Genomic DNA, 14,743 nt, shown 5'->3' with positions numbered 1-14,743 from the left:
TATTTTAGTACTTCAGTGGAGATTTTATCTCCTCCAGAGGTGCTGTTATTATTTTGAGATAATGGATAATATTTCTAACCTCTTGCTCGGCTGGTGTAGAATCCATGTTATGGCAGGTGGTGTGCTGTGGAATGGAATCAAGGACACTTATATCACAAAGTCTTGACTGAGATGCTGACTGTTTCACTTGTCTTTGATAAACTCTGCAAGACTGCAGTGTGGTCTGTCCTTGGGTGGTTGAGTCATAGATGGCTTTGGCAGTGCTGAAGAATCAGTGAATGTGGGTGTCAGCTGCACAATTTCCTCGCTCTGTCTGGTCTTTAGCTCGTGATCTTTTTGTTGGATGTTGGTCTTCATGTGCTTGTAGAGTCTCTTTCCTCTTGAGAATCCTTCCATTCTATTTCACATCTTGTTCCTCTCTTGGCACAGCCTTGGTGATACTACACCTGGAGCTCCTTACCTAAATAAGTTATTCTTAGCATCTGGAAAAACTACTTCAGGCCAGTACTCTCTGGAGTTTAGAAAACTGAAGTGTTTCTTAAAATGTTCAAGATTGTTATAGGGTTCAGTTGCCCCCTACCAGGTTTCTCTTGAACTCTTAGTCACAGTCTCAGATTGAGGGGAGGCCATGGATTGAGATGAGGAACAGTTTTCTCATAGCGGAAGGCCTAGATTGCAACCTCCTGCTTTTGATTTTAAGAAGCTGAAAAATGAACTGCTTCATCCTTCACAGATACTGCCAGACCTGCTAAATATTTGTAGCATCTTCTGACATAAAACAGCAGGTGAGGTAGCATCTATCAGACGAGAAAGATAGGTGTTGTATCTGGGAGGGAGTGAAGTATTAAGTTGCAGGGCGGTTGGGGAGTGACAACACACAAGTAAAAAGCTTTAATGAAGTAACAAGAAATATTGTAACTTATAGTATTTTGTATTATAATTCCAATTGTAATTTGTTATGTCTGCACTGTACTGCTGCCACAAAACAACAAATCTCATGATTTATTTCATGACAATGGTCTAAAGTAATATAGTTTGGCGATGTTATGAAAAGGCATGCCTGCCACAAACAAGTTGATAACAGCCTTTAAAGGAGGTGTAGTGGTGTTGCCATCACTGTTACTGCTGCACATTTCCAGTGAATCGGGTTCGATCCTGATCTCTGGAGCTGCCAGTGGGGAGATTGCACATAGATTCCCCCCTGCTCCACTATCTCCTTCTCACTTCCCAAAGGAATGGTCATGTGGTGGGTTAACTGGCTGCTGTTGGTCAATGATGAGTCAGTGGGCTGGTGAGAGAGACCAGGTCTCTGCAGAAGTGGGATTGATGGGATTGCTTATAGAGCCAATATAAACAATGGTGATTAGCCCCTCTGTCAAATTGAAATCTGCAGAATTGTTTTTTATAAAGTGGAGAAGTTTTGTAAAGAAATAGTGTGGAAGAAGATGGCACAGAGACCGACTTTGGGTGACTTTCACTGTTCAGGGATGGTACTTCGAACAATATCTGTCCTAGCTGACTACATAGTCACCCACTGATAGAGCTTCTCTTGTTTCAGGGACATGTCATTTGAGAAATTGACATTAGATTTGCCAGATGAACCTTCGAGCACACCTCGGAAAGCTTCCCTGGATTCACGAAGCAGCCACAATGGAGAGAGGCCAATGCAGGTTGGAAACTTTTCCATTTTAGCACAAATCACAATAGTGAGGAACAGCATACATTAAAAAATGGATACCTCAGTAAATTCCAGGCTTGGTCCTTCTGAAGGTTATGCTGCCATCTTTCCTGTAACTTCGAATATCTGCAGTCAGATCTTGGTCCTGAGGCAGATTTCTCATTATGAAAGCAAATTCTGAAATGATCTCTTGTCTCTGAGACTGAGGTACAGCATCTCTCTTCATATTCTTAGTAAGCTTTGATCCCAAGGGGAATTGCTAATCGCAGTGCCAGCATTCTAACTGCCTATTTTTGGCTCCTCTATTAAGGTTGCCCAGTCCTAATGGCCTCAGCTTTTCTGATGCTATTGATCTCATCTTTGTTAACCTTGAGAGTCATAGTGTCATTAAAAAAAGTACAGCGCAGAAAAAGGCCCTTCAGCCCATCTAGTCCACATTGAACTGTTATTCTGCCTAGCCCCATTGACCTGTACCTGGGCCATAGCTTTCCTCACCAACATATTGTCCATGGCACTATCAATTGAAATTGTTATTATTTGGTTGACATAATTTATTTTATGCTTTGGTGAAGTATGCTGGGATGTTTTCATACAATAATGTGATATAGTGTAGGCAATTGCTATGAAATTTTCATTGAGACCAAGGAACAGCTTAAGAGAATGGCTGGCAATAAGGATTTAGGTGCTCCTTGAAAGTTACCAGTTAACTGATCAATCCTTGTCCCTCAATCATATAAAGGTGTATCAGGTCTCCGCTCAGCCTCCATCACACCAAATAAAACATCCCAGGTTTGTCCAACGTCTCCTTATTGCACATGCCCAAATACAGAATACTGCAAATCTCTTCTACATCTTCTCCAAAGCCTCCACCTCCTTCCTATAATGCAACATGTAGAATTGAATGCAGGCTCCAGATTGAGTCTAACCAGAGTTCCATAAAATTCCTGATTCCTGAGCTCAATACCTTGTAAAGGCATTGTGCCTACTTTACTACCCTATCAACCGATGAAGCCACTTTTGGGGAGATTTGAATTAGACTCCTGTTAACATTGCTAGGGGTCTTGCCATTAACAGTGTACTGTCCTTTTACATTTGATCTCCCATCATGCAACACTTCATACTTGGATGAATTAAGTTCCATTTGCTATTTTTCCATCCATCTGCAACTGATCTACAGTATTGTGCAAAAGTCTTAGGTGCCCTAGATTTTTAATATACATTTTGTTTTAGATGTTTATTTTTTAGTCTTCTATAATAGTGTTAGTAGAAAAGAGCAAATTTTAGATTTCCAGACTTTTAATTTTCCAAAACTTAAATGTTACAGAGAATTTTTTGTATTTTGTTAAAGAAACTAACATTTTAAGTAATAGAACACATTTCAAATGAAAACTTGATTATAGGTATGTAACCCAGTGCATGATTTTTAAAAAGATAACAAAACAGATGCTACTAATCAATGACATAATGAGTTGAATGAACTACACTGATTAACTGAAACAGAAATGGGTGTAGAAGGAATCAAACTTTGCGGAGGACAACCAAACTGAAAGAGGAGGGTGTGCTGGATATGGCAGTTTAACCTTCAAATCATCAGTTCTTATGGCATGGAAAGAGTGAGCATAGCAACAAGACACAAGGTGGTCATTCTGTATTAGCAAAGTCTCTCCGAAGCAGAAATTTTGTGGCATACGGGAGTTTCAAGATGGCTGTCCAAGCTCTTCTGAAGAAGCACAAATAAATGGGTAAGGATGAGGTCCAGAAATGCAGTGGTTGGCCATGGAAACTAAGTACAGCAGATGACGGACACATCAAACTGGCGTACCTTTGAAATCAGAAGGAGTCCAGCACTGCTATCAGTTTTGAACTCACAGAAACCACTGAAACCCAAATACACCCCTCTACAGTCCAGAGAAGTCTTGTCAGAAGTGGTCTTCATGTAAGAGTCACAGCTAAAAAGCCATTCCTCCGAAGTGGGAACAAAGCCAGGAGCCTCACCTATGCACAAAAGCACCAAGACTAGGGTGCTGAACAATGGCAGCAAGTGCTCTGGACTAATGAGTCAAAATTTGAATTTTTTGGCTCAAACAGAAGGCATTTTTTTCTGCAGAAGAGCTGGAGAGTGCTTCATGGATGAATGTCTTAAACCCACAGTGAAGCACTGCAGTGGTTCCCTGCAGATTTGGGGCAAACGGAGTTGGTGATCTAGTCAGAATTAATGGAATCCTCAATGCTGAGAGATACAAGCAGATTCCCATTCATCACACAATAACATCAGGGAGGCATCTGATTGGTCCCAACTTTATTCTGCAGCAGGACAATGACCTCAAACACAGCTAAGGTTATAAAGAACAATTTTCAGCAAAAAGAAGAACAAGGAATTCTGCAACTGATTGTATGGACTCCATGGTGCCCTGATCTCAACATCATCGAGGCTGTTTGGGATTACCTGGAATCAAGCAGGACAAACAAAGTCTGCAGAAGAACTGTGACAAGTTCTCCAAGACACTTGAAGCAACCTACCAGCTGATTTTCTTATAAAACTGCACAACAGTGTACTTAAGAGAATTGATGCAGTTTTAAAGGCAAATGGTAGTCACATCAAATATTGATTTGATTTAGATTTTACTGCTCTTTATAGTAAATTTCCTGATATTTAAAAACTTTTCGTTATTTTTGAAAGCATCTTCACTTTACACAACTTTTAAAACTTTTGCACAGTACTGCATATCCTGCTGTATCGTTTGGCAAGCTTCTACATGATCCACAACGTCGCCAATCTTTGTATTCTCTGTGAACTTACTAACCTACCTATCCATGTTTTCATCCAGAGAAATTCACATAAAATGCTGGAGGATCTGTGTATTGATCAAGATCTCCAGTGCTTACAGAACCTCTTTGTTTACATGTTCATCCAAGTCATTTATATATAAAATCAGTGGCCACTTTATTAGGTACCCCCTGTATCTAATAAAGTGGGCACTCAGCATATGTTCATTGTCTTCTGCTGCTTCAGTCCATTCACATCAAGGTTTGACATGTTGTGTATTCAGAGATGCTCTTCTGCACACCAATGTTGTAACACATGGTTATTTGATTTACTGTCACCTTCCTGTCAGCTTGAACCATCCTGGCCATTCTCCTCTGACCTCTCTCATTAACAAGGCATTCTCACCTACAAAACTGCCGCTCACTGGGTTTTTTTTTCCGCACCATTCTCTGTAAACTCTAGGGACTATTATGCATGAAGATCCCAGGAGGTCAGCAGTTTCTGAGATGCTCAAACCACCCCGTCTGGCACCAGCAGCCATTTCACAGTTAGTCACTTGGATCACATTTTTCCCCATTCTAATGTTTGGTCTGAACTACAACTGAACCTCTTGACCATGTTTGCATGCTTTTATGCATTGCGTTCTTGCCATGTGATTGACTGACCAGATATGTAGCTAATAAAGTGGCCATTGAGTGCATGTCACATACAACCAGGGCTTCAGTATGGATCCCTGGGAAACACCACTAGTCACAGATTACCAGCCAGTATATCGACCGCTACACTCTGAATCTAAATGTCCAGGTCACCGTGGATCCCAGGAATCCAAATCTTTGAGAAGAGCCTTACCAAAACCCACCATTCACAGTTTAGTGGAATGCTTTTGGGAAAAAAATGTCTGAAATGCAGTAATTGATATGTCAATCCAATGCTTATGGTTTTTTTTAATATCTTGTATTCTTCAATGCAGTCTGTGATATTGCAGTGTTACAGGCAACTTCAGGTATGGGTTCGACCTGCATGGACCACAGGCTGTAGCTTCACTCTACTTGGGTCAAGGCTGGGCTACATCTAATGTTCTCATTGCTACACAGTTTCTGTCCTAGTCCTGTTAGCTGTTTAGAGATGGTAGTTCTGGCATGGGTGAATCTTTCTTTTATAGCTCAGCATTTTTTTCACTTCTGTATTGTGCTTTTGATGTGAACCTCTTAGTGCATTCATTTCCAAATCTATCTAGTCAATTTTTAATTACTGTTGCAGTCTGGTGTTGTTTTTCTTTGAAACCTGGTTTAGTAATGCTTCTGTAAGAATATGATAGTCTACAGTGTGATCAGAGTTCTCCTGTGCTGGACCACCTCTTAGAATTTCTGTCCCCTGTCAACCCTTCCTCAGACTGTTTGCTGCTTTCATGCTGACTACACTGAACTTGAAGGATCTGGTAGCATCGGACTCGGTCAGAAAGAATGTGGCAGCATTAGAAATCTTGCGAAAGAACTTTATCTGGCTGTTACCTGGAATGGAGGGCTGTGGTTCCAAGGAGAGATTGGAAAGGCTGGGTTTTTCCCTCTCTGGAATGTAGAAGGCTTAGGAGAAACATTATAAAGGTTTATAAAATCGTGAGGCACATGGATAGAGCAGTTAGTTGGTCACAGACTTTTTCCCCAGAGTAAAGAAATCTAAAGCTATAGGGCACAGATTTAAGTTGAGGGCCAGGAATTTAATTGAGATCTGCGGGGCATGTTTGTCACACAGAGGGTGGTGAGTATATGAAATGAGCTACCAAAGGAAGTGGCTGAGGCAGGTACAACATTTTAAAAAGCACGAAGTGCACTGCAGATGCTGTGGTCAAATCAAGACCTACAAAAAAGCTGGATGAACTCAGCAGGTCAGGCAGCATCTGTTGAAAGGAGCAGTCAACGTTTCGGGTTGGGACCCTTCGTCAGGACTAAAGAAGGAGGGGGCAGGGGCCCTATAAAGAAGACAACATTTAAAAGGCATTTGGACAAATACTTGGAAAGGTTTAAAGGGATAAGGACAAATGGGGCTATTGTAGATAGGCATGGAGGTTGGCATGGATGAGGTGGGCTGAAGCATCTGTTTCTGTTTGGCACATTAATCTGAAAATTCTTTTTGCTGCTCTAGTCCTCTGGGACCACATCTGTGGTAAAGTAGGATACAAAGATCACAGTCAAAGACCCAGCGATCTCCTCTCTTGCCTCTCTCAATAATGTGGGTGGTGAATGGAGTGCCAATCGTCATGACTTGTTAAACTACCTGAGTGTTGTTAGGTGCACACTCATTCAGGCAGGCAGAGCAGCCCATCACTCTCTGGCATTCTGCTTTTGTTAGGTGGGTTTCCAGCGTGTTTTACTGAGTGTATTAACCTAGTTTTGACATGTTCTTATAGTCTCTGACAGAAGCAGCTCTGTGGTAAGGAATCAGGACTTTAATTATCTGTTTTAAACTGTAGATTGCTTTGGTGCTTCAAACTCTTGTGTTGCATTCCTGGAAAATTTATTGTCAGAAGGAAAACTGTTTGAAAATGCATAATTAATGTTGTAAATGTACCTCAGTCCTGTGGGCCGGTGTAAACTAAGCTGGGCTCTGCTTATTGTCATACGGCCTTTAGTGAGCAGAGAGCTGCAGCTCTTGATGCAGGTTCCAAAATCAGACCTATGTGCGCTGCAAGACCACCGTCAAAGTAAATTAAAAACAAAATAAACTTCTGACAGAGCAGAAGGCTCCTGTGAAAACCATTTAGTTCAACAACATTGGACATAGCTTCATACTACTGGCTTAACTTCTTAAAAACATAAAACAAATGATCTGCAAATATTGTTTCTTTTAGTGCCTAATAATATTTTTATATCCATTTGTTTATCCATCACAGACCAATGAGACTGATGTCAATCAAACTGCTTCTCCACGAAGGCGGATTTTATCGTCGTCTGACACAGAAGATAAACAACAGAGGTATCTTTGTTTTGCATTGTGATTAAATCAGAGTAACTTGAGGGTATTTGTTATACTCAGGGTGCAGGTGTTGCAGAGTAACGAGGACTTTCTTTGTCATTCTTAAGATGTGTTGCAGAGTAATTTCTTTGTCATTCTCCGGGTGTCAATTTTGCAGATTAATTTGAGGGTATTTGTCATTCTCAAGATGTAGGTGTTGCTGGTAAAGCTGACATGTAATCTCCATCCTTATTTACTCTGAGATAGTCATTCAGTATGGAAACAACAGGTTTAAGCTGACCAACATGCCCGTCTAAGCTAGTTTCATTTGTGGTCTTTAGAGCAACCACGGCTATCTAAACCTTTCCTATCTGTGTACCCGTCCAACAGTCTTTGAAAAGTTGTGATTGTATGTGCCCCAACTACTTCCTCATGCCAGCTCATTCCCCAAAAGTTGATGCCTGTGATTAGAAACTTTCAGGAAAGTCGATGAAGGCAGGGTGGTAACTGTGGTTTATATGGAGTTCAGTAAGGCAATTGATAAGGTTCCTCATGATGAGCTAAGCTGGGATCCAGGGAGAGCTGACTAATTGTTCACACAATTGGTTGGATGGTGGAAAGAAGAAAGTGATAGTGAAAGTTATTTTTTCTTGGACTGGAGGCCTATGACTAGTGGTGTGCCTCGAGTTCTCATCTGTTTCAGTGATTTGAACAAGAATGTACAAGGCATGGTTCATAAGTATTAATTCACTAAATTCTTGGTATAGAAATATTGAGGAAGGTTATCAAAAATTTGGTCAGCTGAGTAAATGGGCTGAGGAATGGCAAACGGAGTTGAATTCAGGCAAGTGTGGGGTGTTGGTCAAATCCAGCTAGGTCTTTCACAGTGAACAGCAGGACCAAGGTTGTGTTGTAGAACCGAGGGACCTGGGACCTTGGAGTAGAAGCCAATAGTTCACTGAAAGTGGAATCACAGCTAGAGACAATTGGAAGAGTACATGAACTGGTCATTGCCCAAATGCTGGTAAAAGGGACTCATTTGGATGGAGCACCCTGGTCAGCTTGAGCCAGTTGGGCCATGCAGTATAACTCTGTGAGTCAAGTTCCTGTTAAAGCGTTTGTGCTTGTGCTACTGCTAACAGTTTGATGTGACTGAGGCTGTGTCAGACTATATTGCAGTCTTGAGTTGCACACAAGCTGCAAACTTGACTGGAAGTTGCAGCTTACGTTTGGGCTTTTACCACCTTAACTGAATCTAAATTCCCTGTCACAAAGGTATTTAAAATATGTATATATATTTGAAACCCCACTTGTTTCCTTAGCTGTGTAAATCCAGGGAGCGCACACTTCAGTCCTGTAAAACCCACGAGATTGAGACGGCTCTCCTACCCCAGACCCTGGTTTGTGTGGATGTTGTGTAATTTGCAACCTTGTGTCAAGGAACAACAGACAGCACACTGCCCATTATAATTAAAGTCAAATGTGCACCAGTTGGAGCTCAATTGACTGATCCTCAGTTGATCTCACCGCCCAGCTCCATCGAATCACCATCTCCCCACCAGGCTGTATTCTCCAGCATCTTCACTCTTCATTTCATGCCGAACAAAAACCCAGCTCACATTCCAAAATATCCTTTATCTCTAACCATAACCCAAACGCTGCTTCTACAGAAAGTCCATTACGTTAGCACTTTACAGGAAGGATGTGATAGAACCAGGAAGCTGTAAAGGGAATTTACAAGGATCTTGTCATGGCTGATAGCAAGGATATTGTTAAAACTTTGGGAGGAGACTGGCTTGCCTGCAGTTTTCTTCATTGGAACACAAGATGCTGAACTCTAATCAAGACATAGACATCAGAGACTGTAGTTGTTGGGACCTGGCACAATACACAAAGCACTGGAGGAACTCTGGGTCAGGCAGCCTCTGTGGAGGGAAATGGATATTCAATGTTTCGGGCAAGGATCTGTCATCTCGAATGAAAGAAAGAGGGGAGATAACCCAGGTAAAGAGGAGAGGGACAAGTAAACTGGTGAGTTCAGGGAGAAGAACAGTGATATCCTGAAACATATATTACAGAAGTCAAAGTGTTGGTGGTGTTGATGTGCATAAAGGTGAATAATTCCACGGAATCTGACCAGGTGTGTTCGAGAGCATTGTGGAAAGTAAAGGAAGAAATCACTGAGGCCTGTATCACTGTTAGTTACGCATTGGGTAATTGAAAGCTGGAGTGTAGCTAATGTGCCTTTATTTAAGAAGGACACTGAGCAAACCAGTGGACCTTACATTAGCGGATAAAAAGTTACTGGAGTGAATTCTGAGAAGCAGAGTCTATATGAATGTGGAAAGGCAAAAGATGATTAGCAATAGTGACAGTCAGTGTGGCTTTGTGTGCAGGAGATCATGTCTCATGAAGTTGATTCTGTTTTTGAAGTGGTAACCAAAAAGATTGATGACCACTACGCTGGCTGTGACCTAATCAAAGTTTTTCTAAAAATCTCTGCTGCTCTTTGCATATAATCTAGCTAATGAAGGCCAGCATTACATACCTCTCCTTCACTGCCATAAGTACCTGTGCTGCCACCTTTAGGAATTTTGGACTAGTACATCAAGGTCCCTTTGCCCTTTGTTCCTCAACACTCCCTGGACAAGTAGCATTGATTGTACCAATCTAAATGTTAATAGTTGTTTGTTTACTGCCATTCAGAACTTTTAATGTCATTTTCAATCTTCCATAGTAGTGAACTCATTCCCCATATCAGCTTAGGTTTAGTTTGTTTAGTTTGAACTAAGTCACTTGCAGTCCTCAGTCACTTCATATCCACCCTTTAACAGCCATTTTATTTTAAATGTTTATCTCATTGCACAAAATTATATCTAAGATTGATACTTTGTTCGTTCCTCAACATACTATTTAAACTACATCACTTAATATACCTGTCTTAATTTAGCTTACTTTTTAATTAGTATTTACTTGGGTGGTTATTGATTATTTTGTCACATTTTTAATTGAGTTTCTAAGTACCATTTTTGGAAATGTATCTTGTGGATTAAAACTTGGAGCACTGGGACAGATTTTAGAGGGGAATTAAGAAAACTCTCTTTACCCATGAAGTAGTTACATCTGAACTTCACTGGACAAGAGTAAGGAGGCAAAACTCCTCATCAAAATTAAAAAGTTGAAGTGCCACATGAACAGTGCCATCCATCCATCTCTCTTCATTCAAATTGCACTTCTGCAGTTGTAAATTTAAATCTAAGTGCCAGTGTCATGGTCTCCTTAACAAAGAATAAACTAGATTTTGATCATCATTTGCATGACGTGTGTTTCCTCTTTCTCCACACAGTGTACCTCTCAAACCTTCGTTGAGTCTACACGATTTCAAATTCATTGCCGTTCTGGGAAGGGGACATTTTGGAAAGGTAAGGATTCTCATGTTAGAGAGCCACTTGGCAGGACTTCAACTGGGTTGTAGTTTGTTCTTTTTGCAAATCTGTCCTCTTGCATTATTGAGTCACTTATAAAGCACCCTTAACATTGAAAAGTGTGTTAGAAATTATTTCATAAAGTGATTAAGGTTGTAATCAGAGGCGATAGAATGCTGTGTGTGGCCAGGCTGTACGGAAGAGTTAGAGGAAGACAGCGGGATGGGACTGGACAGAGATTTCAGCAGATCCAGGCTGAGGCTGGGGCATGGTGAAATTTGGGCATAATTAACTTAGAGATAATAGGACTGTGTATTGAGTCCTGGGGGGGGGGGGGGGGAGTTATTGTTGTGGATGAACAGAAACACAAATGTGCTGGAGGAACTCAGCAGGAGAGGCCACATCTCTGGAGAGGAATGAACAGTGGTGAATGTACATATTAGATCAGGAGCTGAAGAGGAGATGTCATCATCAGGCTTAAGGATGGATTCATTTCTAGTCAGTATTTTTGTGTTTCTGAGATGGGTGCTGAGGCCGATGTGGGAATTTACATGGATGAGGCAGGAGGGACCCGCCTTGCACTGCAAGGCCTCAGGGTCTCAAATTGACAATTAACATCCCAAATGCTCCATCTCCACTGTGAGTGGTCATTACCCAGAGATTCCCAGGAGTCTGTGATGATGTTGGCTTTAGGCACATGTTGACCAGAGGAATTGGAATGAAGGGCTAGCTTCTGGAATATAGCGTGGGGCATGTGTTTGACATGCTGTGTGACTGTAACCGGATCCCCACTATTGATTATAAGTTTGGTTCACTTGTTTCTTCGGTGAATTTAGAGGATTTAGCAGACATGTTGTTCTGTCATTTTTTTCCCCCTTTGCTTGAAATGCTTGTGTCAGCAAGTCCAGATCTCAGAAGCATGTTGAAGGACAGGAATCACTGCCGTGACTGCTACAAGTTTTGTGCCAGGTCTGAAATGCTGGAGCAAGGTGACTTGTTAAAAGCTGCTCCCTGCAGATTCACATATTACTAGTTACAATCATTGTACTCTTTTAAGTCAAAATTCTCTGTCTCTAAAACCTGCAGTGCACTGTTTTGGTAGCTTTTGTACTTTATTCTGCATTGTTATTGTTTTACTTTATTCTAGCTCAGTGCATCGTGTAATGATTTAATCTGTATAAACAATATGCAGGATAAGCTTTGCATGGTAACTTGGTACATGTGACAGTAATAAACCAATCCCAACTTAAATAACCTTTTCTTAATTAGACCAAAGGTGGTTGATTTCATATCTTAAACACAAGATGATGAAACTCCAGAAAAACATACCCAGAATGCTAGAGGAACTCAGCAAGTCAGGTAGCATCTATGGAAATTAATAAACAGTTGGCATTTCGGGCTACGACCCTTCATCAGAATCCCCTTCCTTTCCAGTCTTGAAGAAGGGTCTCGGCCTGAAACGTCAACTGTTTATTGATTTCATATCTGTCTCGCCAACCTGGAGATATGGGAAGTGGTTTCCGAAGGTTCGTGATAGCTTTGAGCTTAGTCCTTGAGCATGTGTTCATCGAGTTAAACGGCAAGGAAACATGAGTTAAAGTTAAAGTCTGTCCCGAGCCTTATACCAGTGCTTATGCTGGTTTCCGTGGCGTGAAGCGACCGAGAGTACAAGACTCCTCTGATCCTGAATGTAAATGGGCTGGGCCATGAATGTTGGAATCTGTTGGCATTCACAGCCCTGAAAACCCATTCATGTCACTACAGCTGGTGAGGTGCTGAGCTGCGTGCACCACCTCCATCTCAAGATCTTGCCTCTCAACACAGTGAGAGGTGAGTGATTGAAGCAAGGGTAAGAGCTGTTGTCAGAATGAATGTGGGAATCTGTTTAGAAACATCTTTTCACTCACCAGGTGCATGAACTGTGAAGGGATGCAGGAGGCAGCTACTGTTTTTGCTGACGTACAGCTTGTGAAACAATAAAATACATTGAACAGGGACATCAGAGGTAGCAGCAGGAAGAGAAGTCATTGTGCATGGATCAGCGTGTGAGGGCATGCTGACCCATGCTACTTGAAGTTCAGGGTGTGTTTGGCTGGTATGAAACAGAATAATTCAGATTTTTCACTAAATAATTGGACCTCACAGTAGCTACCAGGACATTGAGGAAAAATATGCAGGTAAATTAAGGAAAGGTTCAAGAACAGCACAGTTGTTGTGGGTGACTTCAATTTCCTGATATTGATGCAACCTCCTCAGTCCAAGATGTTTAGATGGACAAAACTTGTAAGGTACATCCAAGAGGGTTTCTTAAATCAGTTTGTAGATGGTTCAGCAAGAGGAGGGACTGTACTGGACCTGGTGTTGGGTAATGAATCTGGCCAAGTGACTGACCTTTCACTAGGAGAACTTGGACAACACAATGTAAGCTTTAAAATAGCTATAGGCAAGTATTCATATGGACCTTGCAGTCCTTACATAAATTAGAGCAGGACAAACTACAAGAGTGTGGAAGCTTAGGAAAGTTAATATGGCGGCCTCGTCCCTATACACGTCTATCCTGCATCAGGAAGATGTTAAAGTTCTCTTTTTTTTTCTGGACTGCAGATCTAACCAGTTTCCTTCCGCCACCATACTCCTCCGTCTGGCATAACTGGTCCTCACACTCAGCAATTCCTCTTTCGGCTGCTCTCCCTCCAAACCCAAGATGTAACCACGGGCACCCACATGAGCCCCAGTTATGCCTGACTTTTTGTTGGCTGTATGGAACAATCCATGTTCCAAGCCTATACTGGTAACATGCCCCAACTCTTTCTCAGTTACATTGGCGACTGCTTTGGTGTTGCTTTAAGTTCCAGTTTAATTATCATTCAACTATACATAAATATAGCAAACGAGACAGCGCTGTACCAGGGCCAAGGTGTAAAACATATTATCAACTGCACATAACACATAGCACTTAGCACAAATAACACATGTGGTTAGAATTTCCAAAAAACGTATAGCTACAAAGAAGGAAAAAATATATAGCACAAGTGGCATGACTAGATTGATGTTAAATTCCTGGTCCAGCTTGTACTTCCACTGAGCAAACACCAGAGGGCAGCACCGAGATGGCCAGCTGTCAATCCTTTTCGGATTCCTGTGTGCCCTACAGAAACCTCTGCTGTCTTCCACATTGTCTCTGACATCTCCACCCCTGGGTGACTGTACCCATGCTGAGCTCATCAATTTCTTCAACTTGGCCTCCAACTTCCATCCTTCCCTCAAAGTTACTTGGTCTGTCTCAAGAGACAGACAATCTACTGATATATTTTTATGAACCTACTAAGTCTCACAACTATCTTGACCATATCGCTTCCCATTCTGTCACTTGCAAAAATGGTATTCTCTTTTCTTTGTTCTTCCATCTCTGCCTCATCTGTTGTCAGGTTAACACTTCCCATTCTAGAGCATCTGAAATGCCCTCCTCCTTCCATCTCCATTTCCTGCCATATGCCCTCACCCCATCCTTCTGCTACCATAACAAGTTTAGAGTTCCTCTTGTCCTTGCCCACCACACTGTAAGCCTCCATATCCAGCACATCATTCTCAAACTTTCAACATCTACAATGGGATCCTAACACTAAGCACATCTTTCCATCCCTCTTCTCTTTGCTTTCTGAAGGGATTGCTCGACATCACTCCCTTGTCCCACTCATTCTTTCCTACCAATTTCCCTGTGGCACTCATTCCTGCAAGTGCATCAGAAGCTGCATCTGTCCCAACACCACCTCATTCATCACTATTCTGGGCCCCAAACAGTCATTCCACGTGAGTCTGTCAGGTTCGTTACTGTATCTGGTGCTGCTAGTGCAGCCTCCTTCACATTGACGAGACCCGACATAGATTGGGATATTGCTTTATCGAGCACTTTCACTCCAG

The 14,743-nt window shown here is 41.7% G+C and overlaps 1 protein-coding gene across 2 annotated transcripts in view; it reads left to right on the top strand.

Annotated features, from left to right (window-relative positions):
- The window catches only part of pkn1a (protein kinase N1a), a 155,700-nt gene that overhangs the window by 92,209 nt on the left and 48,748 nt on the right, over positions 1 to 14,743 (top strand). For both annotated transcript variants that reach the window (XM_073069151.1, XM_073069152.1), the window contains exons 12-14: positions 1,559 to 1,670; positions 7,336 to 7,418; positions 10,744 to 10,819. In XM_073069151.1, the coding sequence (XP_072925252.1) occupies positions 1,559 to 1,670; positions 7,336 to 7,418; positions 10,744 to 10,819 (271 nt within the window). The remainder of the gene's footprint in view (positions 1 to 1,558; positions 1,671 to 7,335; positions 7,419 to 10,743; positions 10,820 to 14,743) is intronic.

Source organism: Hemitrygon akajei, chromosome 16 (genome assembly GCF_048418815.1).
Source record: "Hemitrygon akajei chromosome 16, sHemAka1.3, whole genome shotgun sequence".
Classification (NCBI taxonomy): Eukaryota; Metazoa; Chordata; class Chondrichthyes; order Myliobatiformes; family Dasyatidae; genus Hemitrygon; species Hemitrygon akajei.
The sequence above is the reverse complement of the archived record's forward strand: the minus strand, read 5'-3'. Positions and strand labels throughout refer to the sequence as shown.